A 27,283-nucleotide genomic window follows, 5' to 3' on the forward strand; every position below is an offset into this window, starting at 1 on the left:
ACTGGGAACAGTGGGGCATAAGAGTTAATGAAGAACACCTTAGTAATATGAGATTAGATGATGACATTGCCTTGCTGCAGGATATGAGGACCAGATTCAGTTGGTCAGGGCGTGTTGTGGTCATGGAACGTTCACCCACATCCATTTTCAATACTTGTTTTATTAGACTCAGTTTACCGCATAGCACAGTGCTTCAATAATAAGCTTATAATCACTCCTTATGATCCTCTTAACTGCTTCCTCTTCGTAGGCATCACTGTCACCCTCAGCATATGTAATGTCTCATGTAATGTCTCAACCGAGACCTTTGAGGAAAAAAATAAAATATCGCATTCATGCATTTTAACTGCTCACTCCAAAGTGTTAAAAAAAGCATTGGGAGAGTAAGATAAAAAATTGTCGCAGAAAATAAAACAAGCATCGAGGGATTACTAAATACATAATTAACGAATATCACTCTGGCACAATCATGCCTCCAATACACGCCCAGTGAAGGTCGTTGGGCGCATCAGGCATTAGAAAAAAAGAAAGAAACAAGCGACAACGCCGACTGCACTGCGCGTCCATACTGCAGGCGCCGTCCGGCAGCGTGCATAGCGTGCGTGTTCAGTTCCTGTCGTTCTTGTAAACCGGGTGCACGTATCCGACACCCGCTGAGCTTCCATCGGTGCGCTTGGTGTCGGCGGGCGCCATCCACGAGTCCCGAGCGGTGGTCATGATCGCCGTGGCGGCTGACGTGAAGCTCACGTGCTCAGTGGGCTGTTGAAACCTCTTGGACAATATTTCCCCCTGCACGCAGACCCAACAAGGCACCTCGTAATAGACCCGCCGTGGTGACTCACTAAGGCTCATGACTCGCCAGCGGGGATGTTCGCCGAAAAGTGTCCCACTATAGCTGTCAATCAAACGGGGTTGAGGTGTCCACCGAGATCTGAGAGAGACTGCGTCCTTTCAAGAACTTTTCCTTTCCTCAAAACACATGTTTTCGCATTCCTCCAAGTAAGCAGACAAGTGTCCTCGCAGTTAAAGATTAATTAGTTATTCAGTGATTAATTAGCTAGTAAATAATTAGCAATTTGTTGGTTGGTAATTGGTTAATTAGTAAGTTAGTAAATAGTTCATTAGTAATAATACTGATTAGTGTAGCATGTCGCAACTGGGAACTCAGTGTATGACAATGCACCTGCGCTTCAGCCTATTGCGCATGCATGTATCTCCAGCAACCAAGCGTGCGCGCGCTAATGAACATCAGCCAAGGTGTCGTGAAGCGACCAATCGTGTAGTCCTTAACATCTTCACCCCACATCAGCGACACAAGCAGCAACACCGCGCGAAAGGCTTTCGCCTCACCGCACTTTAGGTCAACAAACTGCCCCCCCCCCCCCCTGAATTTTTTCATAAGGGGCGAATTTGACGCCGAACGCCCGTGTGTCAACGAGACAGCGTGAGAGAGAGGCTACAACCCCGTGGCACGTACCGGGCTGAAGGCGGCAGACGCGTGGCCCACCTGTACCTTGAAATTGATGGCGTCGAGTTTCGTGTGCACGGGCACGTTGTGCACCACGCAACTGATGAGCGGGAATTTTTCCGCGCACTTGAACATCTGAAACAACAGCGGCAACTTTTAACGAGCAATTGCGCGCACGGACGGTCCTGCAAGCTTGAGAGCATACACGGAAAGTATGCTCCTTCTAACGCAAGCGTGTCATCATATTCATTTAATGCGAAAGCGTTACTACTCCAATTACGAGAAAAGCTAGCAGCGGGAAAACGTGTGTGTGTTATGTGTACTAGTAGCGGGTACAGAAAACCCTTGCGATGGCAAGAAAAATAAGATGACGTCATCAAACGGCCGTATGACGCATACAGCAAGCCGAGCACCGCCACTTCAGGACAATCCTATACATGTTTCTTCGTTTATATATACTTGCCACTGGCCATGCCCTTATAAAAATTTCTTTAGACAGCCTATAGACTGTCGATAGACTCTCTATAGAGAAAACCCTAGAGAAGTCTATAGGCAATACAAGTGCAATAGACAGTCTATAGACAATGTATAAGATTTATGGCCATACCCTTTTAATAGAATTCTCTACTGGCGGTCTAATAGACTATGAATATACAAAAATAAATATCTATAGGAAGGCAATAGAGTCTATAAAACGTACATAGACTGTCTATAGACATTTTTGTAAGGGCAATTACAATGTAGCGCCAGTTTTTCCGACATTTGGAGCAAAATTGTGACGCAACCGCACGTCGCACAGGTGTCATACGGTTTGTCGTTGCATATAACTCACTCGTGCTCGGTCAAAACTGGAGGCTAGCTTGCGACAGGGATTCGAACCGATGACACATACACCTTTCTACTTCATCCCTTCTAACACTTTCGCATCAAAATTGCGATGCAACCGTTCGTCACACACCGTTCCGTGTGGTGCCTTGCATCGCGCCACCCGAAAATGGCGCAGACTGGAGAGCATTGCCTCAGCTTTCGCATTCCCACACACAAGAAGTGTTGCGCCCGACTAGAGACCTTTCCATCGGCCAGGGAGATGTCGAAACTCCTGCTTTCTGGGCTGTTGCAAATCAGTTCCGCTGCTGCTTCCACCGCGTTGGCGCGGGCTGCACACACTTATTAATGCGAAAGCATTTCCAGGCTATGTCGACGGGGTCGTGTCACCAAAGCGTGTCAGCAAAACGTGTCCGCAGAGATTGTGACGTCTTAGAAGGGATATCATCAAACTAATGATTGTGGTCGATAGAGGGCGATGCGAGGATGATGCGCAAAGAATTTGATGTCAGTAGGATGATTCGTTAATTAAATTAGAGCCAATAATGTAAAAAACGTCGAAATAGTGCGGACGTTGATGTCGATGTAGTGAGTGGACGGGAAAACAGCTGTGGACGCAAATATGGAAAAAAATAGGCAAAGAAATGAAAATAAAGTTCAAACGAATTGAAATGTGTTTGATGAGTGTAATTGATCGAACAAGAAAGTTTGACCAACATAGATTATTAATTAATTAAAAGCAAATGTCAGGGGAATCAAAGGGGGCAAAGAGATGCGACCAGTGTCGAGAAGGCGTCAATGCTTTCGCATATCTGCAATGTGGGTAGCCGCAGCGATCTCTGACGTTTTTTGGAGAAATCTATAGAGATGGAGCATGTTAGCGAGAGTATAACGAGAGAGGAAACAAGGGAGGAAGTGTCCAGTGTTGCCAGATGAAGATGCCGTGCAAAAAAAAGAAACAATCTCTCTACAGCACACCACGAGGAGAGAGTCGTTATGCTGTCTATATCCGGAGGCTTCTGTAATACCGTGAGTTTATATGCCCTATCCAAGTGTCTATATGCTATATATAGGCGAGACCCGCGTGGTGTGGGCAATCTTGCCGGATTACCTACCAAAGCAAAGCAATGACATGACAGGATGCGTGACCGGCATCCTGTCATGTCATACAGTGCTGTGTTTTTTCGGCTGAGAAATTTAATTCTAAGCAGGCCTCAGCCTTCACGGCAAATGAGGCATCCGCAGGCTGCAGCCTGCAAGCCGCCCTTGCCCACCGCAAATCAAATCAAATCTTTATTTCGTGCTCACACGAACATGGGTGGAATGAGAAAAAAGCTTAATAATTAATAATTGGTTTTGGGGAAAAGCAAATGGCACAGTATCTGTCTCATATATCGTTGGACGCCTGAACCGCGCCGTAAGGGAAGGACAAAGGAGGGAGTGAAAGAAGAAAGGAGAGAAGAGGCTCCGAATAATTTCGACCACCAGGGGATCTTTAACGTGCACTGACATCGCTGTTTTAAGAAGCTTGACGAGTTCCCATGGTTTGTTGGTTTTGGGGAAAGGAAATGGCGCAGTATCCGTCTCGCATATCGGCGGACACTTGAACCGCGCCGTAGGGGAAGGGATTAAAGAGGGACTAAGAGAAGAAAGGAAGATAGAGGTGCTGTAGTGGGGGTCTCATCCAATCATGTACAAAGGACAGGAGCGGCGTACACAGTGAAAAGCACTATGCGCACCCGAAGGCTTCCATCTGAGCGCTAGCACAAGGTCACTGATTGCGCACCTGGGCGAGGGCCGATATGGCCGCCAGTCCTCCGCTGGCCCCCAGCACGGCGTGCAGATTCATTTTCTTGCTGGTGTTGGTGACGATGGCGGGCACCATGAAAGTCAGCGGCCGCTTGCGTGGTCGCAGCAAGTTGACCGGCGACTCGGTCCGGCCAGATTTGCCGCCAGCTTTCCCGAACGCATCCATATAGTTGTTCATAAAAATGCCCGACACAAAGTACTTGCCGCCGAACCTGTGGCAGCCGAAAGGGCAGTCAGTCAGTGACACACGGGCGTATAAACAACACAGCCAATGCTGCTCATGGCAATTATAATGTAAGGCAGTTGGTTGACTAGAACAGAGTTATGAAAGCGGCGCTGAAGCTCACAGAAACGGCAAAAATGACGCAGAAGCTGCAACTCATCTATTTGTGCGATAACACAGCGCAAGGAACAAGGAGAATATAGGAGACACCAGTGCCTGAAGGAGGGGATTTAGGAAAAGACCAAAGACGAAGACTACGGTTCCCATGGAAGCGACATAATGTCCTTGTTCTTTGCTCCGTGTTTGCCCACAGTGGAGCCCCAGTTAGCCCATCATCTCACTTTTGTATACTCGCACACAACGGAACGTAGCTCTACCATTTTAAAATTCTCGATCTAGGCACTGGGGACCCTCCCACGCTCTCCTTAATATTATTCTCCCCTGCATTATGGTCAGAGCAAGTAGACAAAAGGGACCGGTTAAAAGACCCGCTTAGGCTGCGTAACAGCGCCTCTAACTGTCGCTTTGTTGGGAAGATGATTATGACTATCTTCTGCTGCTCTTTGCGGGGATCGCATAACACCGTCTCTGCTGCCTATTCCAGTCACGCAGATGGACGACACTAGTCCATGCAGCTCTTCGAAGTCGCTAACACGCGATGTAAGTTTCTGCATGCACCGAGTGCTTAAAGTCTGGCTCCGTCTAAGGGGGTCTTAGTGAATCGAGCACTAATGGAGAGAGAGAAAAGAGGAAGAAAGAGAGAAAGCAGCTGGCAGGCTGTTCTACACATCGTTTTATACGAAACTGAGAACTAATGATAAGGCAGTTTTCTGCTCCGTTTATGTCACAGAAATGAAACAAATGATCGCCAAGCTCTGCCAGTGTGCTGGTTGTTGTGTATAGTCTTGGAGCTGAGCGGCCAGCTCTGAAATGACTCGTGGTGTGAGGACAGGAGTTTCAATTTTTCTTCCACCTGTTGCGATTGCTGCCAACTGTGTATTTTTCTCCGTCTCGGGTTTGAGAAAATATGTTAAGGATTCTTACTAAAAAGCACAGCGAAATTTTCGAAACGGTAGAGAAGAAACGCTTCGACCAACACTGATAACAAGAATACAAAATGGCTGCTTGCTTCAGATTCATGCAGCATATACATTACAGCACGGGGCTCTAGTCTGCAGACTAGTACGTTGTTATGCCCAGCAAAAATGGAGCGGGCCATGCAGACACTACGGAGAAGTTGCTGACAGCTTTCACATGTTGGGGGAATGCCAACAGAACCCCAACATTCCCTCTACTTCCAACTCCACTCAAGAGAACTGGAAGGCGACCCTGCTCAACAGCTTTCGACTGGAGGGCCAAAAAGCTTTGGTCCATCGAGCGCGAGTGGCGGCTTCTACCAATGATGTCCCGAACTAAGGATGTCTCCCAGCGTAATGGGGCATTGCGCCCCGCCATATCAAACATGTGTCAATAAATGTTTATCCTACATATAGATTCCATGGCAATATTAAAGGGGTGTTTGAGAACCCCTTGACTTTAAGCACTGATGACACCTAACAGCGGATCACAAGAGAAGTAACCAGAGGAGGAAGAAATGCACATTAACAAGGGCCGCTGTAATCCCCGTCCAAAAAATCTGCGCTCACTCCGAGTTTAGGCCCGTAGTGACCGAGAGCGCGTTGCCAAGGTGGTCCCGTATTGAGAGGTGTGCTCCGCCGAAGTCTTCACCCACGTCATGTACAATGCCGTAGTCCTGGTACTTCTTCTTCGGGTAGTTAGAGTTGGGTGCGTCTTCAAACCGCTTCAGTATATCAGGAGAGACCTTGGATTCTTTCTGCGGCGACGCCGGCGAGAAGAAAGCAGGGCTTCATTCAGAGGAGAACAAACAGCCGCTAGTTGCGCTGGAATCGCTAGTGGGCGAACATTCATGACGGAAACAAGACCACCGTACCAAAGAGAAAGGACAGCCAAGAGGAACACGGTGGTATGTTTCAGTTGCCAGTCATTTTTATTCAGAATGCAGGTTTTTTTAATGCGAAAGCATTTCTAGGCTAGGTCGACGGGGTCGTGTCACCAAAGCGTGTCACCAAAATGTGTCCGCAGCAGTTCTGGCGTTCTCAGAAGAGATAACATCAAACGAATGGTTGTAATCGATAGAGGACGCTGTGAGGATCTTGCAAATTACAGCGAAAAATTTCGCAAATGTAGAGAATAGTTTTGAACATATATATTGAAAGGTTGTGAAAACAAGTAGGTGGGCGGGAACGATCCATGACGCGAAATTTCAAAACGAATCGTGACGCCAAATTTCAGAACTCAAAATGGGCGATCGAAATTAAAAGAGGATATAATCAGAGTAAACATGATTAATTAAGGCGATTAATTACAGCAGTTGGGGAAATTCATGAATTATAATCGAATCTAGATATAACCAGAGAAAATAAATCAATCAATAACTAATCAATCAGTGGATAAGGCAAAGAGGGGCAAAGAGTGTCTGGAAACGTCAATGCTTTCGCATTGTACAATGCGGGTTGCCGCAGTACCTCTGACGTTTTTTTCCCCCGCCATGTTGCTTATCACATCTCGCCCGACGAGTTGTGAGCATACCAGAGACAGTGCGGCATTTCTGGAAACAAACTTTGTTGTTGACCGCAAACACAATAACTGCGGACCCAATCACGGACCATGAGAGAATATTTGGGCCATGATAGCAGGCGGAGTCGAAGTCGTTATTTTCAACTTACTTTTATGGCCTCTTCACTGTCCCCAAGCTCTGCTCTCCCGGCGAAGATGTACTTCAGCTTTTCCACGAACCTAACAGGGCAAACATTTGCCGTCAGTGAATACTCGCTCAGAGTCTATAGTCACATGACGAGCAGGAACATACAGCCCCAGCAGCGGAAACAGGCGAAAGTGGTCATGGAAAGCTGGTATCAGGGTAATAGAAAGCATGCGCAGGTGATGCAGCTAAAGGAGTCGCAGTATGGCTTGACTAAAGACCCCTCGACACGGAACTATAGCTCTCCGAATCGCTTTTTCGGCCCAGAGGAGGTCGAGCTGATGAACCCTGGTTTTGCGTTGCTCGGTAAAGCGCCCCGCGGGTCAAAACGCGAGACAGTTCTCAGCTTCCTGACACGTCGATTTGTCACAAGGTCGCCACATCCACCACAGGTTATGCGGCGAAGAGTCCACCGCAGAAGCAATTGAAAGAAGTTAGTTTCAACTTTCATGTATGCAAGACAGCTACTGAAACACCTGATGTCAGTTTTGTGGAAAAACCTGCTTCCCCCTCCGTCTCTACGCTGCTGACCATCATCAGGGGGACAGCACCGGCTGGGCGAGGGGTAACCTCCCTCTTGGGGGAAGTCGCGGGAGTCGCGACGGGAGCGCCATCTAGACGGCTACGCGGAACTCCGCAGAGCCGCGGAGGCTCTTCGGTGTCCGACCAGCGTTGCGAGTGGCTGTAGTCGCACGCTCTCTCCGCCTCCCCAAGCAAATGTCCGGGGACTGCATTGCACCAAGACTGCGGCGCGTACGGGAAGACCGGGCCGCCATACTCAGCGCGTGCAAACGTTAGCCGCCGATATTGCCGAAGTCGCGGTTAAGTCGGAAGCCCTTCTTACGCAGCCTTCTACTTCCGAGGAATGTCTTGTTGATGTTTTGTAACAAGCCGGCCGACTCCGTGTATTATTTCCAAACGTAATAAATATCGCCTGAGTGCACACGGTCTGTCGTCCCTTCCTTTGTTCCAGTCGAGCACGAACCCTTCAGCGGTTACCGGGCGAAGACGCTGTATCCGCGTAGTTGTAGCGCGGAGCGGAAGATTGCCCCTTTGTCACCACAGTTTTTATTAACAGAGAACGCCGCCCTTGAATGTATATCGCAAATCATCTCTGCATTTACAGTCGCCTAATAACTCGGTACTCGAAGGGTATACCAAACGTTTGCGCGGACTTCGAATTAAAGGGCGCTTTCTTAACAAACTATCTTGACGGGAACTATGCCGGCAGCTCGCATTGTGTGAACTAAAGCTTCCGGTTAATTGAAGCCGATGCCTCAGTTCAATTCACGCCTGTTCGAATTTAAACGACAGGAAACGCACTCTCAAGAGCGTACGCGACGGTTCGAACAGGCCGCGCAGCCGACTTGCACCGCGACGCGGGCAGCCCGACAGCGCAACAGCTTGCCTCCTGGCCCAGAAGCAAACCGCCACGCACCCGTAACCATGGGAACCGATCACATGACTGCCCGGACGGCCCCTCACCTCGCGACACGGGTTTTATCGCGCGCACACGCCTTGTAGGGAGAGAACGAGACGGGAGAACACGTGACCATGCCCTGACGTCACTCTTTGAGAAGCCGGAAAAGCAGACATCACTGGCGTAGCATCTGCAGGTATACAGCATACAGCGTGGCAGTTGCTAAAAGCGCGTGCACAAGATGAAGTGGTAGGTGTCTAACGTAGTGAAAGCGAGGAGACGTGCGAAAGGAGGTGTTCATTCTTCAATTGCAGGGGACCCTTAAGCTCCGACTTAAGGGTATGACACATTATATTTAGTGGGTTAATGCCCATATATGCAGAATTGGTTATTCTGTACTTAACACTCAAAGATCGCGGCGAGTCCTCATAGCACTATCAGCGCAGTGGCACAGCGGTTATGCCAATTCGCCACTGCACTGAAGGTGGCTGTTTCTATCACAGCCGCCGGTAGGGATTGTACAAGCCATGTTGCTCTTCCAGAGGTTAGAACTGCCACTTGCCAGGACAGCTTGCGATGACGTCACAAGGTTACGTGACCGAAATGGCGAAACGCTCTCCTCCCATTGGCTAAAGGTGGCGTGACGCTTCTCCGAACATACCCGGGCTTCCTCCCATTGGCTGCAGCTTGCGCGACGCTCCTTCGAACTTACCGGGGTAACTCGGGTCGGTCAGCTGGGGTTAGTTCGGAGCGCAAGACAAGAGCAAAAGTAAAGACAAGATGTTAAAACTAGTTTTTTTTTAGTTACATGAGTGTTTCTTCGGCACGCCATGGTCAGCGGTGTAGTACACCACAATACAGCTAGGACGTTCTAACTAGCAGGCTGGTTAACTAAAAACTTCCTACAGTGGGTTTCAGCTAAGACTTACACAGTTTTTTAAAACTAGGTTTTTTTAGTTACAAGAGTGCTTTCTTCGGCATGCCATGGTCAGCATTAATATTACTGTTAGGATCCTTAATCATTGAGAAGCGCGTAACCCATCATAAGTAATATCCATATCAGTTCTTAGAATATTGAAAACGCGGTTACACCAGGCGCTCTGGCCCAACAATTTTTGGCTATTTCGACGAGTTACGTGCTGTGGACAGGTTGCTTTGATTCCAAGGTTCTCGAAAGCGCATGTATTTTGGTGCGATGTAGCTAAAATTTGTTGGGCCATGGCGCCGAGGGCAGTCGCATTTTCGAAATTCTATACAGTGATATGGATATTACTTACGGTGGGCTACACGCCTCTCAGTAATTAAGATGCCTAGCAGCAATAGTTAAGAAGCTAACTATTCAATATTAATCAACCATCCTGCTAGACAGCACCTCTTAGCGGTATTCTGATGTACTACTGCGCTGACAATGCAATTGCAGAGAAAAGCACTCTTATAACTCAGAAAACCTATTTTTAAAAATTGCGTAAACTTTTAGGTGAAACGCCCTGTACAGTATTGTGCGTTTTTATCGCGAGGACTTTCAAAAATTTCGCAGCCTCAACCGCTGGCTCATTTGCGGTGAAACTGCACATAGGGCTTGTGTATTATGGTAACCTTTGTATCGTAGCAAGCTTTACAACGGCACTTACTTACTTGAGCCGTGCATGATGCGTAAACGTAATCATCTATGTAGAGATCGGAGAGCCAAAATAATAATAATAATAATAATAATTGGTTTTTTGGGGAAAGGAAATGGCGCAGTATCTGTCTCATATCTTTGGACACCTGAACCGCGCCGTAAGGGAAGGAATAAAGGAGGTAGTGAAAGAAGAAAGGAACAAATAGGTCCGTAGTGGAGGGCTCCGGAATTATTTCGACCACCTGGGGATCTTTAACGTGCACTGACATCGCACAGCACACGGGCGCCTTAGCGTTTTTCCTCCATAAAAACGCAGCCGCCGCGGTCGGGTTCGAACCCGGGAACTCCGGATCAGTAGTCGAGCGTCCTAACCACTGAGCCACCGCGGCGGGTAGCGAAAAAATGTCGTTTGCGGGCTTTGGCGGCGGCTACATTTTTATAGAGGAAAAACGCTAAGGCGCCCGTGTGCTGTGCGATGTCAGCGCACGTTAAAGATCCCCAGCTGGTCTAAATTAATCCGCAGCCCTCAACTACGGCACCTCTCTCTTCCTTTCTTCTTTCACTCCCTCCCTTATCCCTTCCCTTACGGCGCGGTTCAGGTGTCCAACGATATATGAGACAGATACTGCGCCATTTCCTTTCCCCAAAAACCGATTATTATTATTATTATTATTATTATTATTATTATTATTATTATTATTATTATTATTATTATTATTATTATTATTATTATTATTAATTTGGTTCGCCGATCTACACGTAGACGACTACGTTTTCGCATCATGCACGGCTCAACTAAGTACGTACAGTTGTCAAACTTGCTACGATACAAAAGTTACCACAATACGCAAGCTCTGTGTGCAGTTTCACCGCAAATGAGCCAGCGGTTGAGGCGGGGAAATATTTGGAAATCCTCACGATAAAAATGCACAATGCTGTATATACTATCGTCCATCAAGTGTAGACGCCAACGCCAATTGCTGCCATAGCGGCCGCAGGACTGGAGCGTCGTATCGTTGAGATGGAAACGTTATGCAGAAACAAAAGAAAGCTGCATCTCCTAGCAGGATTTGAACCACCGCCGGCGGAAACAAATCATCTTCGTTTCCCGGTGCGTGCATATGCGATGATTCATTTTTAAACATCATTCTCCCCCAGCCACCATGTGCGCTGAAGTAGTTGAAACCGAAACTAGCCGGAGTTTTCTACTCCCGGGGTTGAACTCAATTCTAAAAGATTTTTACTTGCTGTGCCACGAGAACTGGAGTTTTCAGCTGTCGCAGAAGTGTGGTACGCATTGTGGCACTTACGCATTTAGATGGCTTGGCTTCATAAATGGAAGCGGCGGAGTATTGCTTGTTCCCTGCAGCACCGCGTGACTGTAGTGAAAAACGAGAAATGAGGTCTTCGCGTAAATTATTGAACGTCTGCGGCCTGGACACCGATTGCATCATCATCTCTGCACCACCGCAACATGACGGCAGCCAAAAATACAGCCGCACCAACGTTGTCGCCTGGTTAGCAAGGTCTTGCTCTGATCAGCTAGCCATTTTTATCGCCCACTATCTTATCTCAATGGATTAGTACGGATTGCTCTGCTGGTGTACTTTCCTCGCTATTGAAAACTAAAACATTGACAGATTTGCCTGTCTGGTTGGGCTTAATACTTTATTATATAATAAACTCTGCATATCTCCAATCAAGAACTTTAAACCCAACGCTTCGAAGCCGGCTCGGCTCCTTCATCAGGGGTGACGGGGGGTAGTAGCTAGCGCCTTTAATTAAGCATGGACGGGAGGAGGAGGTTAAGAGAACGAAAGCTGTGATGCGAAAGGCGTGGGGGAGGGGTGAGGAGGGGGGTTAAGGCTGTGAGTCGCGTTGTCGCACTGTGGTGAGGTGTTCAATGGCGACTTTTCTTCTTTGAGTTACAGAGCGAAGTCCCTGGGCATATACTGGGGGCATGTTTCGTTTCGTGCGGTTGGTGTTGTTCGGGGTAGATTGCATGTGCCTGGATTCGAGTAGGAGCCTTTTCTGGTAATTTGTTTCAGTTCCGAGGATGCTGGTTTCGTCGAAGTTGATTCTGTGGTCTGAGTCTTCGGAATGTTCGGCTACAGGATTGCGCTCTCTTGAAAAACTGCGGTGTTGACTTGCGATGTTGATATGTTGACGATGCACAGAGCTGCAGACGCATATGCGGTGAAACGAAGGACGATCTAAAATCACAGCCTTGGCCTGAATAGCAGACCGTCGATATAATCGAAAGAGAGGGGCATGAAACAAGGCAGTGCTCACCCGATGGTGACGTTGTCAAGTAAGGCTCCCACGATGGCTCCGCTCGCGGGGAACGGAGCGGTGTGGACAGTCTTCTTGCCGTTAATCTCGGCCGCGAGAGCCGGCTTCCACTCCGCCTTGTAGGACGAGAAGTCTTCCGGGGTTATGATGCCGCCGTCTGTGAAAGGCATAGCAAACAGGAAAAAAAAAAGAACTAGGCAAAGGCTTAACCCGGCTAAACCTAGTAGCCAAAGCGAAAGCTTGAACGTTAAGCCTGGTAAAGCTTGGCTAGACTTGGTTGTGTCTAGCCTGGATCATCCATGACGACTGCTGCCGTTAAATTGTCGAGAGCTGTTGCAATCCGTTGGCACCGGCTGAGAGTCAGCGGAGGTTCTATGAAGACAGATCGAGCGCACGGCTCCGGTGTAGCTGCGGTTGAGTGACGTCATGGTTGTCACGTTACAAGGCAGAGGCGAGCGCTCGGTTTCGGTGGCGGCGGCCGCAGAGTGACGTCATAGCTGTCACGTGGCTTCTCCTCGGTTAAAGGTCAAACTCGTGCACACAGCGCAGATGGCGAAGAAGCTAAGGAGGGGAGCACTAAAAGCTTTCCCTTTTAAGAGACATGCAGTCCGATTCGCTCCCATGGCTCCTGCTCAGTTTGTCAGCTACAGAATGCATTTAGCGACTGTAAACCGGCATGGCTATCGTAGGTGCACTTGGTTCCACGGTCGATCTCAATATATTAGGCTTGGGCGATGTCATCAGAATCGTCGTCGCCATTGCGCTAGCGATGCTTAGTGCATCGTTCAGAAAAAAATGGAAAACTCAGAGATTCCACATGCTTCTGAAATAAATACAGCCATATGTTGTATGTATGCGTGTACTATCTGTAAGTGAGCTTCTCTTTTTTATACCAGCTCTTTGCTGTACTGCTGTACGTTGCTCCTTTTGTTACGGGGGCAGAGACCTCGTCAGGCAACCATGCCTTCAGTCTCTGCCACCCGCAGGATGATGCGATTTTCCTGCAAATAAAAACTGACTGACTGACTGACTGACTGACTGACTGACTGACTGACTGACTGACTGACTGACTGACTGACTGACTGACTGACTGACTGACTGACTGACTGACTGACTGACTGACTGACTGACTGACTGACTGACTGACTGACTGACTGACTGACTGACTGACTGACTGACTGACTGACTGACTGACTGACTGACTGACTGACTGACTGACTGACTGACTGACTGACTGACTGACTGACTGACTGACTGACTGACTGACTGACTGACTGACTGACTGACTGACTGACTGACTGACTGACTGACTGACTGACTGACTGACTGACTGACTGACTGACTGACTGACTGACTGACTGACTGACAAACATGAACGAACGGAGCAACAGCCTATTAAAACGTCACTTCTCCCTGCGGTCTCTTATGTCGCCAAACCCCGCCTCTTCACATTGGAGAAGATTGATGCGATGGTCGTGATTTAGCTACGATGGATTCGTGAATGAAATCACTAACAAAAAAGACCTCCACAATATGCGTGGTGGAAACATATATGCTCCCCTCGGTAACGCGCCGAGTGATTTCGCTATTACCATCATGTCTTAAATTTTTAATTAGCCAGGTCAGTTCAACAGGAGTGTAATGAGAGATTTAAAATTGCACAAATAGTCAACGCTAAGATTGCATCGGGTTCACGCCTCAGTGACCTGAGCAGGCTTGTATTGGAGCGCTCGAGTGGTCCTCTGAAGAGGAAATAAATAATAATAATAAGTGGGTTTGGGGGAAAGGAAATGGCGCAGTATCTGTCTCATATATCGTTGTACACCTGAACCGCGCCGTAAGGGAAGGGATAAGGGAGGGAGTGAAAGAAGAAAGGAAGAAAGGTGCCGTAGTCGAAGACTCCGGAATAATTTCGACCACCTGGGGATCTTTAATGTTCACTGACATCGCACAGCACACGGGCGCCTTAGCGTTTTTCCTCCATAAAAACGCAGCCGCCGCGGTCGGGTTCGAAGCCGGGAACTCCGGATCAGTAGTCGAGTGCCCTAACCATGAAGAGGAAATGCAGTTAAATTTTACGGAAGGTACTGCGTTTCACGGCCGGTGCTCGCGCTGAAGACAAGCTTCATTGAAATAAAAGCAACGAACGAGCACACTACCCTCAACACAGCACTTGAGCGTTATGATTTGTTCCGCAGCACACCGCTCCAGCACTCTAAACAAGTCTGCTAACGAATGTAAGTACATACAAGGACGCTGCCTGCTCAACTGAAGTGATGGCCGCAGGTAAATGCAGCTGGCGTTCAGCTTGCTGAGTTGAAATGCAAGCACAAGACGGTCGAAAGCGAAACCAATAATAATAATAATAATAATAATAATAATAATAATAATAATAATAATAATAATTGCTTTTCCGGGAAAGGAAATGGCGCAGTATCTGTCTCATATATCGTTGGACACCTGAACCGCGCCGTAAGGGAAGGGATAAAGGAAGGAGTGAAAGAAGAAAGGAAGAAAGAGGTGCCATAGTTGAGAGCTCCGGAATAATTTCGGCCACCTGAGGTTTTTTCACGTGCACTGACATCGCACGGCACACGGGCGCCTTAGCGTTCCGCCTCCATCGAAACGCAGCCGCCGCGGTCGGGTTCGAGCCCGGGAACTCCGGATCAGTAGCCGAGCGCCCTAACCACTGAGCCACCAGGGCACCATGGCCGTTCTAGCTTTCAGCGTTATGCCGTGATTTCGCAAAGCGTTCCTTTCCATAACAATACAACCGTAAACCCGAGACATCCTTGCATTTTTCTGGCTTTCACTCCGTGTGGGAACTCTCAGCACTGGCGATCTTGACACCGCTGAAAAGGTCCTGCAGAGGGCGCCGATAGTACGCGGTTCTGCTCGCACGGCGGTCGTTTGATGACAGAGGCAGACGATCTCCCGTTTTTCATCGGTTCTGTGTTTAAGACAGACTAATAAAAAGTGTTTTGCTAAAACTATAGGCGCTCATCTTCGGTGAAAGAAAACGTGACTGATTCGTGCAATCAAGAAAATTTGTTAAGCGACCGGGCTGATCGCAGACAACGGTTGGGCAGAGTCCTCATTACGGTTGCCATCTTGGCTCGACTACGGCGCCGCCTATATTTAATAAAGATTGCCAATAGCACGTGTGTGCCACAGCGGACACACCTGTTTGGAACCGGGCCGCGATCGCCTTGGCGAGGTCTCCGGTGTAAAAGATGTCGGCTCCTTTCGATGCGGCAATCTTCCTGAGTGTGTCTGCCAGCTGCGGCTGTAAGAGCTTTTCATTCAGTTTCAGCCAGGTGTTGGTAGCGCTGTTGAAGAAGATTCGCCTGAAAGAGGAGGAGGTGGAGACCCATGAACACCGGTAGCCGTTTTTCCTTTTTCTTTCTTTGAGGGCGGGAAGGGGGGGGGGGGGCACGGAATACTGAGACGAAAATAGGAAGCACAGGACAGCGCTTGTCCTGTGTTTCTTCTTCTTTTCGCGTCCGTCTTTCGCACTAGGGCCCCTAACCGTCTTCCGTACTAGGGCCCCTAAGAATGTATAGCTCGCCTGTTTAGCTGGAGAGTCGTTTTTCAGAACGCTGTAGACCACTGCACAATTTCTACAATTTTTTTTTCATCGCGATTTTGCTTCCTCAAGCTTGGTCTCGGTGTAAGCATCCCGCCGCGGTTTTTTAGTCGGTTAAGACGTTCAGTTTGGTATAATGGCGCCAAGGATAGACGGAAATATAAGGGAACATAAATTAGCGTTGTTTACTCCCAGGGGGCGTACCCTTGTTTCTCAGTCTACCAGTAGCGCTGTGATTCTAGAATTAGCAACCTGCTCAGCACTCAATTGTCATTAGTTGAGGCTTTCAAATGGCGGTCAAAAATTGGTTCAAGTTTTAAGCCCTCAAACATGCCTTCGGCCAGGCCGCAGCGCTCGAGTGGTCTGGCTGAGATAAAGTCGAAATGAAAATCGAAATATATATCTGTCCTTCGTTTATACACACCACGAGATATTCGTATCCCCAAAATTTGGGTATTTCATGAACTTCTATTTATCAGCCTAATCGTTGAAAATCACCAGATAAGAGTTGACTGCGTGAAAAGTGAAGCCTGAGCGCCTCCATCTCTACAAGGGTTAACCAGTGTCGACAAATCTTCCTGGCTATCTGCTAATAGTACAATCTAGTCCGCATACATTAAACGGGGGAGCCGGTGCTCTATAGCCTTTCTGCCTACGCAGATGACTTTCTTGTAGACGTATTTCGATATATCGTACGAGGAGTGTTCGAAAAGGAACCGAACCTTTAAATAACGCGAAAAGAAAGTGAACTTTCGAAATAGCGAGCCAACCTGCAGAGAGAGCGCGCTGCGGACACCGAACGCACGTGACGCCAGGTTTAGACATAATTGGTTTTGGGGGAAAGGAAATGGCGGCAGAAGGTTAGGTGGGCGGATGAGATTAAGAAGTTTGCAGGAAAAGGGTGGATGCAGCTGGCAAAGGATAGGGTTAATTGGAGAGACATGGGAGAGGCCTTTGCCCTGCAGTGGGTGCAGTAAGGCTGATGATGATGATGATGATGATGATGATGATGATGATGATATCGTTGGACACCTGAACCGCGCCGTAAGGGAAGAGATAAAGGAGGGAGTGAAAGAAGAAATGAAGAAAGAGGTGCCGTAGTGGAGGGCTCCGGAATAATTTCGACCACCTGGGGATCTTTAACGTGCACTGGCATCGCACAGCACACGGGCGCCTTAGCGTTTTTCCTCCATAAAAACGCAGCCGCCGCGGTCGGGTTCGAACCCGGGAACTCCGGATCAGTAGTCGAGCGCCCTAACCACTGAGCCACCGCGGCCGCGGCGGTATACATCAAACTTGCATTTGCCGAGTTTATTCTGACCGTTTGGTGACGAGCTGTTGCGGCTGAAGTGAGCGCGTGCACTAGCTGTTCGTCGGATCAGTGCCATAGTGACAATAAAGAGCTTGAAGACCAACGTGTATGTTTCAAGTTTTGCACCAAACTTTGTAAAACTTTTACACAGGCATTTCAATTCTTAGCTAAGCGTACGGAGAGAACTGTTTGTGTCACACGCTGTGCTGTGAGTGGCTTAAGCGTTTTTAACACGGCAGAATGTCGGTCGGTGATTGTCCCAAGCCTGGATGACCTTCCACATCAACAGATGATCACCATTTCAAGAGAGTTCGTGCTGTGATTAGAGAAAATCGTCGTTTAACTGTTGGAGGAATTGCTCACCAAGTGGACATCAGCATAGGATCATGTCATCAGATTTTATGTGACAAACTTTTGCTGCGTCATGTCAATGCAAAGTTCGTGGGCGTTTGCTGACTGCCGATCAGAAACAGACCCGTGTTGAAACACTGCCAATGACAATGAAAGTTTCCTTAAGAACATCGTAACAGGCGACAAGAAGTGGTTTTATGGCTATGTAATCGAAACGAAGGTAGGGGGGGGGGGGGGGGGAGTAACCTCGCAACAAAAACAGCTCGCATGAGCCTGTCAAAGATCAAGGTGATGTTGGTGTTTTTTGACTGCAAATGCATTGTCCATCAGGAATTTGTACCGCGTTGTCAGACGGTAAAGAAGGAAGTTTACCTGAAAATTGTGGGAAAACCAGGCTTCGACGCTGAATCATGACAACGCGCCGGCTCACGCGTCGCTCCTTGTCCGCCGCTTATCTAGCAAAACATCAGACTCCCGTTGTGCACCATCCACCGTACTCCCGGGACCTAGCCCCAACTGACTTTTTAACTTAAAACCACGTTGAAAGGACATCGAAGATTCAGGACAATGCGAAAAAGTGACCTGCGCGCCATCCCAGAAAGTACGTTTCGGGGTTTTTTTTCAAACATGGAAGAAACAACGAGAACGGTGTATTGCCAGTAGAAGGGACTACTTTAAAGAGGACAATGTTTAGAATGTTGTACAATCAACAATAAAGATGTTATAGCAAAACTTCGGATTCTCTTTGAATACACCATATAAAGCATGAAAAGTAGAGGTGATAGAGGACAATCCCGCCTTAACCTTTGCATGCTTCTACAGTTGTCCTAGTTCTTATCTCCTCCAATGCAATTTCAACAGTATTATATCGGTACATTTCCTGTAGGAAATCAATTATGACCGATACCTTCATCTTCTAGTACGTTCCGCCGAAGTACCCTGCTCACGTTATCGTATGCACCGCTCATGTACAGGAATGTTAAATACAAAGGTCTGATTTCCACCCTAGCTATTTAAATGCGTTTTTAAGCATGAACAGGCTATGATCTGTGTGTGTATTTTTAGCGTTTGCTCCGCTAAATCAAAAACGAAAAAAAAGAAACGCATTTTCCATTTTCCCATCCTTTTTTTTTCCCGGCCTTCACACAACGTGTGCGTGGTACACTGATCAAGTTATACGCTGGTGTGCTTAGAATTTCGGGGCAATGTTTGGAGCCGGGAACATTGTATGGGCAGGCCGGCTTGGCGCATGCAAAACCCGTACCGGCCGACCGGGTCGCTTTGCTTTTCGAGGAGATTGTAGTTCCTCAGCACAGCATCGGCCAAGCGGGGTCCGATGGCGAAGCCTTGGTCAGCCAGCTTGATGGCCTCTTCGAAAAGCTTGGCCCACTCCAGGGTACCAAGTTTTCTGTGCAGCGCCTGGTAGCCCGCCAAAGCGCCGGGAATGATAGGCGCCTTGCTACCTGCAAAGTCGCAGCAATCGGTGTCATAGTGTGTCGCAACAGCCGTAATGTGTCCTTCACCAAAGATACTGATTTTCGACGCAGAACCTCGTCTATTCTAAAAGCGAAAGCTTTTACTACTTTAGTCGGAGCGATTTAGCCGTCGCCGCACGGTTGACCTTGAACGTCCTTCCTGCGCCGCTGCCGTAGCAACGCATCACGTGACTTCGCCGCGCCGCCGAGTCTTCGCCGTTGCCGCGTCGGGGCTCCACAGCCACGGAGCGGCAGCGTGCCTGACCACGTGATCAATCCGAGCAGACGCGACTTGGCGTCTGTAACGTTGAGTGCCTTCCGCACACTGGATTGACAGCGCGCCCACCCTGTCACCCTGGCAAGTGGCAGTTAAATTAATGGTTGATCGTGAGATATTGGTCACCCAATGAAAGCTGCGGCCTATTGCAGCAGTGCCACGTGTCTGCCACAACGTTGTCAGCGCTGATGCATGCAGCCCACATCTCTCTCTCACCACCGCCACGTACCTAAAAGCGTGATTGAGGCGTCCACTGGACCCTGGTGGCCAGTTATATGCGGCCTTCCTTTCCACAAAATCATGGAGTCTAGAACGTTGTCAACGCCAACGCCAATGAACACAATGAACGCCAATAGCTTTCCCTTTGTATATCCCGGATTAGGTGAGCTAATCCAAAACTTAGGCTTTTTTATCTTACGCGATTTTCACAGCCCGCATGGAATATTTCCTTCTAACCCTAAATATCACGCCTGATCCGATCACGATGAGGAGGCAATCGACATTTCTGTAGTCGGATACGGCTCAAAAAAGAAGTGGCAGGTGCCCCTTAAAGGAACCCCTCCAGCCAATGCCGTTGACCGATCCTCCCCCATGACCAGTTCTTCTCTGTCCCTAGACCAATCCCCCTGGACATGCTAACTCGAAATTGCAGGAGGTGACAGATTAATGGAGGAATGACCACTGCTTAATCCGATTAACTGCGGCTTCATGAAAAGCGGTCAACGTCATTGGCTGAAGGACCTCTTTTGAGGGGCAGCTGCCGCTTCTTGCTTGAGTTGTATCTGACTACAGAACAGCTTATGCACGCTTACGTACGCCACGAGCAACTATTTTTGCGGGACGTTACGCTGTTTGCCACATCCGCACTTCTAGTTCAGCGTATTGAAACTGAGATGCGACGATAGTGGATTTGATTGGACGGGATACTGCAGCCTAGTGGTGACATCTAGTTTTAAAAAGGGGAACAGCTTTGTCAGCAAACCGACGCTCCTCTTTAAACCTAGAAGCAGCAGAATCGTCAGTTTAACTGAAAATAAAAGCAAACTTATCGCTTATACGTTTTTTGTAGGCCACATGAGAGAAAGCGAAAACTCGATTCCTCATTTATGGCCAGTGCACTCAATGGAAATCGCTGTAACGATGAATTCATTCCGGAGTGACGAGTCCTGCTTCGAAGCGCGCAGTAATGTTGGGACGATATTTTAGCGTACACAAGAGCCACGCACACTAAATTCGGAAAAATAGCGACGTAACGAGAGCCTACGTTAAGGATCAGAATTCCCGTTCGAGCAAGTTGGTGACTGTTCATGTCGACTTCACAGCAGCGCACTCGTCCATGTCGTTTCGTGTCATTCGCCCTTGTCTATTTCGCGCTGTGAAGTCCACATGTGCAGTCGTGCGCAAAAGTGGTATACAACACGCAGCCGGTGGAGAAACTCGGGAAAACTGCACCGAAACGCCATCTAGCGACAGCAAAAGGAGTCAGGATAGCTGAAGAGGGACCCATCTTGTCTGCAGACATGTCAGTTGGTTCCTTTCGGTGAGTCGCGCTACTGTTCGGTGAAATGCCGAGCATTGCTGCAGCAAAACCGTACCTGTTAACGTTGAATTAAAGCTGGACGCCACAGACATGGCCTTTCGTTCGACGAACGACCATTACGCTAGCGATATCGCAGCGCGGCCGGAGGCGGCCATGCGCCGGTTGCCTTGTCGTATTTCGACCATGCAGTGAAAACAAAACTGTGAAAAAAAAAAGAAAAACGCCACCCACGCAACTTTTATTGCGTCGGAGCATTTAGGCGAGAACGAGCGCGACGCATTGAGCCGAGCTAACTGACATGCTTGTCGATAAAAGGGGGCGCCGGCACGATTGTCTCGATCCAAGATAGCTGCTGCTAGATGGCGTTGCAATGCAGTTTTCCAGAGCTCCGCCACCGGCTGCGTGTTGTATACCACTTTTGCTCACGACTGTACGTAAGGATCGATGTGAAATAGCGTCTGGAGCATGCGCACTACGAAGCACTAGCGTACGCTATCTCTGTACGTATGTCTGCTCACGCTATACTTAAATATTGCCTCATATTCATTACTTCAATTAGTTTACATTATCATCATCGTTCGTTGCCGCAGCAGGTTTTTACTACTCATTCAAGAAACAGCGCCAAAACTCCCGATTAGAACAACACTGAAAGAGAGAGAAAGAAAATGAATGAAAGAAAGAAATAAAATGAAAGAAAGGAAGAAAGGAAAGAAAGAAAGAGAGAGGGAAAGAAAAGAGAGAGAAAGGAAGATAGAAACACAGAAAAAAAGAAAGAATGAAAGGAAGAGAGAGAAAGAAAGAAAGAAAGAAAGAAAGAAAGCGCGAGAGGGGAGAAACCGTACCCAATTTGGCGAGCTCTGCCTCTGCGTTGAACATGTCTGGCTTCGTAGCAGCTGGCGAATGACCAAGGGCGTCCAGGGCTTCCACTTCGCGGGTTGAGCTGCCACGAATAGAAAAGCGAAGGAGTGGTGACAGACTACGGCACACCAAACTACCTGGCTGAGTCGGCTAATGGCCGCGTTGATTACCGCAGTGAAAACCTGAATACACCTCTGACTACACTTCTGGTCTCGAGACCCCCCCTTCTGGCCTCGAGATCTGAGACCACCCCTTGCTTGAAAGAACGTGGAGTTTGCAAAAGATCCATTCCATTTTTTTTATTCTTCTCAGTGGTGGTTGCGACATTTCTTCTCTATATGTTCGAAAATTTCGCTGTGATTTTCAGTAAGAATCGCTAACATGTTTTCTAAAACTTGAGATGGAGGAAAATACGAAGTTGGCAGCACTACACAAAGAGTGGAAGAAAAAGGGGAACACAGGCTCATACCAAAAGTAAGTCGAGAGCTGACCGCTCATCTCGAAGGCCGCACAACGACGAGCACAGTGCAGAGAGTAGGGGTAGTTGGTTTCAGGTCTTTGACAAACTGAGCGAACAACGACCTTCTCTCGTATATTTCCCTCTCCACCCGTGCTTTAAGTGGCGAGCCAATGAGGCAGTGAGAGATGGGGCGAATATATTGCCAAGCGGTACTATTCCTCCGGCGTCTGAATCCCGCAGATGCCTCGATGAGCCGGATGCGCGACTTGTCTGGCTACGGATATTGGCATGTTTAAGTGATTGGCTGCTTTTTTGTTTCTTTCAGCATCGGAATGTGGGGCACCAATTTCATTCGGAGCAAACTCTCACGGAAGAAGTTCATGGTTTGTATCAGTACTCATCTAAGCAGCCCCCCCCCCCCCCCCCCTCGCTCATAGACGAAACCCCGCTAGAGACCCCCCTTTCGACGGAGCCAGACTTTAAGCACTGGCCCTAGGATTCTTCAGGCTGATGTTCGGCCCTCTAACAAGATTAATTCTCTGGTAGCCTCACAGTTTCAATATGAAACGGAACAACGCAAGGTTCGGCATAAGCTTATACATTTACGGCATTGCATTCGTCTATGTGCAACTCTGCCGAGCAAAAAAAAAAAAAAAAACTGGCGAAAGAGAGAGTTTTGTGACAGAGAGAAAAATATATATAACGACAACTCATGTTACAGTCAGCGACCTTTGTAAGACCCCAATCCCCACAATATAAGTCTGATTTGTTTATTTGTTTATTTGAAGTTTCGGCAAATACAGTTGTTTGCGCTGGAACAGAGGCAAAAGGTGACATACAAGTCACCTGACTGGGACCTTCGGTATCAGATAGGTGCAGTGTAACAACTTTGACAGTAGTGGATCAAACAACCTGTTGTCTGAACACAGTTACATTTATGTCTAGGGAAGCCAGAGCGGGTCACCAGCACGCACGCGAGCGTAGCTTTTTTAGCTTGATTCCGGCAAGGCTCCTACAGATAGGATCTGGTCGGGTTGCCACGATCCACCCTTTCCACCGCCTTAACCCTCTGCCCCCTCCTGCTGCACTCCGTCTCTCGATTGCCAGTGTGAACCTTGTGCCATGGCGCTCTTTGGCCATAGATGCCCTTGCGCCATAAACAAACAATCACTAACAAATGATGGGCTACCTTTTCTACGTTATTTGTTCTGTCCGAGTCCCGTCCTTTTCTTGTTTGTTTAAATTAGGATATAGTTAACCTACGCTTGTTCTCGAATTATCGCAGGTGTTAATTCCCTCCTTGTAATTTTATTTTCCACACGCCGCTGTGATGTCAATCTCATTTTATTACCTTTCGTTAGCCCCCCAAATCACAGACCCATAGATGAGCAGTGGTGCAAACCATACACTTTTTCCGTCAGAACGCGTGCTCCTAAAGAAACTGGCGCCCGACATTCCGATGCTGTGTGAAACAAAATAGTCTTCGAAATAAAAGTAAATTAAGATGATGTCTCAGCATAATGGGGGACATAGTCGAAGGACTCGAGAAGCTCGCATTAATGGAGCCAAGCTCGAACGCTGCAACTAGGCAACGAGCTCACACCCTTTACTGTGCAACAATGAACTCATCTTTCATTGTCTGCTTGCACACTGTAATTAAGTACAGCGCACGTTTGTAACCAGTTGCGAACGTTCTGAAACTCTACCCATGGGCTTTCATCCTGTACAAGTCCACATAACTTTGTCTGATCTGTATAGTTTAGATCGCAAATTGGACCTTTTTCGGGGTTGCCTTCCTCCCCCTTCCCCTGAAAGTTTACAAGAAACGGTTGCCCCCCCCCCCCTACCCCCCCCCCCCCCCCCTGCAAAAAGTTCTCCGGATATCCTTGGGGAGGAAAAACGCTAAGGCGCCCGTGTGCTGTGCGATGTCAGTGCACGTTAAAGATCCCCAGGTGGTCGAAATTATTCCGGAGCCCTCCACTACGGCACATTATTCTTCCTTTCCTCTTTCACTCCCTCCCTTACCCTTCCCTTACGGCGCGGTTCAGGTGTCCAACGATATATGAGACAGATACTGCGCCATTTCCTTTCCCCAAAAACCAATTATTATTATTATTATTATTATTATTATTATTATCCTTGGGGATATTTATAATATGTTCATAATTTGAGCATTGCTGCCATTCACACACATTACATGGACATGCACAGCTGAGCCCAACCACTTAAATCCGCCAGATGGCGCTAGTCGTCGCCGCCAAAGCGTCGGTGGAAGCTACTGGAGTCGTGGACTGAGGACCCCACCCACAATCAGCTCCGGTCTCCTTTTACATAATAAACGTTTATTATCTGTCTCTCTACTGCTTTCCGATACTGCGTACGCTAGTTCTACTGCCGAGACTTGTGCCGTTTTACGAGTCACACATGGCAGAATAACCGCAGGATAGGCAGACTTAGTGCACGCATTATTTCGAACGAGTGTCTAAAGGTTTATTATCTCGACGCCCAGCAGAGCAGGGACTGAACTACCGGGACCAACGTTATCAAGGGCTCACCCGTTGTAGAAGACCGCGATCAGTCCGCCGCCGATTCCAGACAGGTGCGGAGCGGTGACACCCATGCACAGCAGCGCAGCCACGGCAGCGTCGCCGATGGCACCGCCTTGCGTGAAAATTTCTCTGAAAGAGCGCCATACCTACGTTAGAAGCCCACAGGAATGGTGTGGGAAAACACGGTGACATGCCCAGCGCTCGGGGCGTGGACGTGGTAGGCACCGTAGTCCACTTTCGGCAATTCCTATATGCTTACGAAAGCCGCCTTCTTCAACGGGAGCTCATGTATTGCCCGAGCACTTTATACCACCCTGAGTTGGCTCTGTTACGTAAGTGTTCCAGTAGTGAAATGCCCCCAGCAGCTCAATCTTAGCAAGAAAAGGGAAGAAAGACCCATTCGGCTGCATTAGCTAGAGTTGTATTAGAGCCCAGGTCTAACATTGTCGTACACGTTTTTTTTAGTGCTGAATATATCACCCTTCCTGCTGACTAACGTTTCGGCATGAGGACAAGCTTCACCTGCGGTAGCTCTAAAGTAAGAAAGCCCCCCTTGACTTACGGCTGAACATTGCAACAAACATGACGGGAGAGGGAAGTAGAGAGAACAAAATTTTGGACGGCCTACTCGCCAGTGCCAGCGGTTCTACGTCGTTTCATGACGCTTGTTACCAGGGGAATACTGCAGCGATAGCTGACACCTGTCCTCGCCTATGTCCACAGAGGGCGCTACTCGATGGCACAGAGAATGGCGCAGTCAACCAGCACTTCAACTGGCGCGTATACACAAACGAATACTGAATACAGGACCGGCTCTTAGTATATAAGCTGTTTATTGTCAAGGAAGGGTCACGAGACAATCATGAAGTCAATAGAGGCATCTTAAAGCAAGCTCATCAGGCGCTGTTGTTGGTAGTCAGCGCCCGTCCTGCCTTCATTCTGAGCTGGTTTCTTACGCTTCAAGTATGAACCAACTGGTCGAAACAAATTTTTATCAAAAAAGATCACGAGTTCAGCACCGAAAACAGCTGTCGCTTAATCTCGCCTTATCAGGTGTGCTAACGGCGGTCAGCCTTTTTAACGCAACAGCGTTAAGGAGCTCGTGTCGCAGAAAAGCCGGTGTCGTCGGCGTCTTTGACTGTGAGCGAAAAATGGCGCATCTTGGTGGACACCTGAATCCATATAGTTTATGACTATTAACGTGAGGGAAAGCTGGCGGCTCTGCACCTGAACCTCCATGGGCACGCAAAGCGTCATGGGGCGATGAGGTACTTGGTGCAGGACCGTAGGTTTTTTTCAGGAACACAGAGTGGCGTTACAGAGATGTCCCATTCCGTATCCACGGCGCGTTCCGCGCGTAGACGACTTAGGCGTAAAAGTAGTGCGCAAAAGCCATAGTATAGTGAGAACGCAACAGTACACGACGCCAATAAAAGGTTTTTGTTTTCCGAAATGCTGCGGAAAAACCTTTTAAAATCTTAAAGCGACAACATTTTTTCCAAAAACATCTTTTTTTTAAGTGCGCCTGTTAAGCACGAATTATTGGCTTTTGTGGTCTGCAATGCTTGGCAAATAGGAGAACAAGCTATCGCTTATTTTGAGCAAACTTTGCATTTACATGCTTTTCTGCTCGTTTGTTGCGATTTATAGACAGCATATTGAATGATAAAACATTCTTGGTTATCAAACAATGTTTGTTTTTCATTATTTCTTGGCTAAAAGTTGTAGTTCTGCAGTCGGTAGCTCTCCGCCCCATGATGCTTTGAGCGTCCGTGGTGGTACGGGTGGTCTCGAGGAAGCTCCGCGCAAACTCCCATAGGCGGGCGCCAGCTTTCACTCTAGTTAATAGCAAGAAAAACTATGCCCGAACCGCGCCGTAAGGGAAGGGATTTTCTTTCCCTTACGACGCGGTACGGGTGTCCAGCGAGAATTGTGAGACAGGCGTCATTTCCTTTCCTCAAAACCAATTTTCGTTTCATTGTCCTTCTGTTATGGCCCGGTTCGGGTGTCCTCCGAGATATGTGAGGCAGGCGTCCTTTCCTTAAATTGTCCAACAGGCTCCGCGTCGCGCCGAACGGGCGTTGGCGTTCCGTGGACTCCTTGGCAGCGCTCCAACACGCTGTTGCGTCTCACTCTTAAAGACGAAGCTTAAGTGTCCTCCAATTTTTTTTCCCACTCTCTAGACGAACGTGCGTAATTGCACTCACTTGGCTACTTCGGCGCATTTTTTGGCGTCGCAGACGATGGCCATGTTCTGGTACTCCCACTGCTCGGTTGGCCAGCTGAGTGAGGTCTCCACCAGGAAGTAGACGAACACGGACGCCACGGTGCCCGCCACGATGGCGCACAGCATGAAAAGCACGCAGATGCAGTAGCACCAGTCGGCGTTCATCTTCCGGCCTCAAGGGGGCACTGGCTGCTGCAAGAAGACACCG

General features: G+C 48.3%; 1 protein-coding gene across 1 annotated transcript; it reads right to left on the reverse strand.

Moving 5' to 3' along the window:
• Positions 1–342: 342 nt before the first annotated feature.
• On the reverse strand, positions 343–27,283 carry LOC144118372 (glutathione hydrolase 1 proenzyme-like). The gene is made up of 12 exons (XM_077651323.1): positions 27,056–27,283; positions 24,855–24,977; positions 21,824–21,921; positions 18,954–19,152; positions 15,624–15,787; positions 12,441–12,597; positions 11,459–11,527; positions 7,073–7,142; positions 5,972–6,159; positions 4,080–4,314; positions 1,478–1,603; positions 343–789 (listed from the first exon to the last, which is right to left on the reverse strand). The coding sequence occupies exons 1-12, from the start codon at positions 27,238–27,240 to the stop codon at positions 607–609; spliced, it is 1,797 nt and encodes a 598-aa protein (XP_077507449.1). The 5' UTR covers positions 27,241–27,283; the 3' UTR covers positions 343–606.

The sequence above is a fragment of the Amblyomma americanum genome, chromosome 2, assembly GCF_052857255.1.
Source record: "Amblyomma americanum isolate KBUSLIRL-KWMA chromosome 2, ASM5285725v1, whole genome shotgun sequence".
Taxonomy (NCBI): domain Eukaryota; kingdom Metazoa; phylum Arthropoda; class Arachnida; order Ixodida; family Ixodidae; genus Amblyomma; species Amblyomma americanum.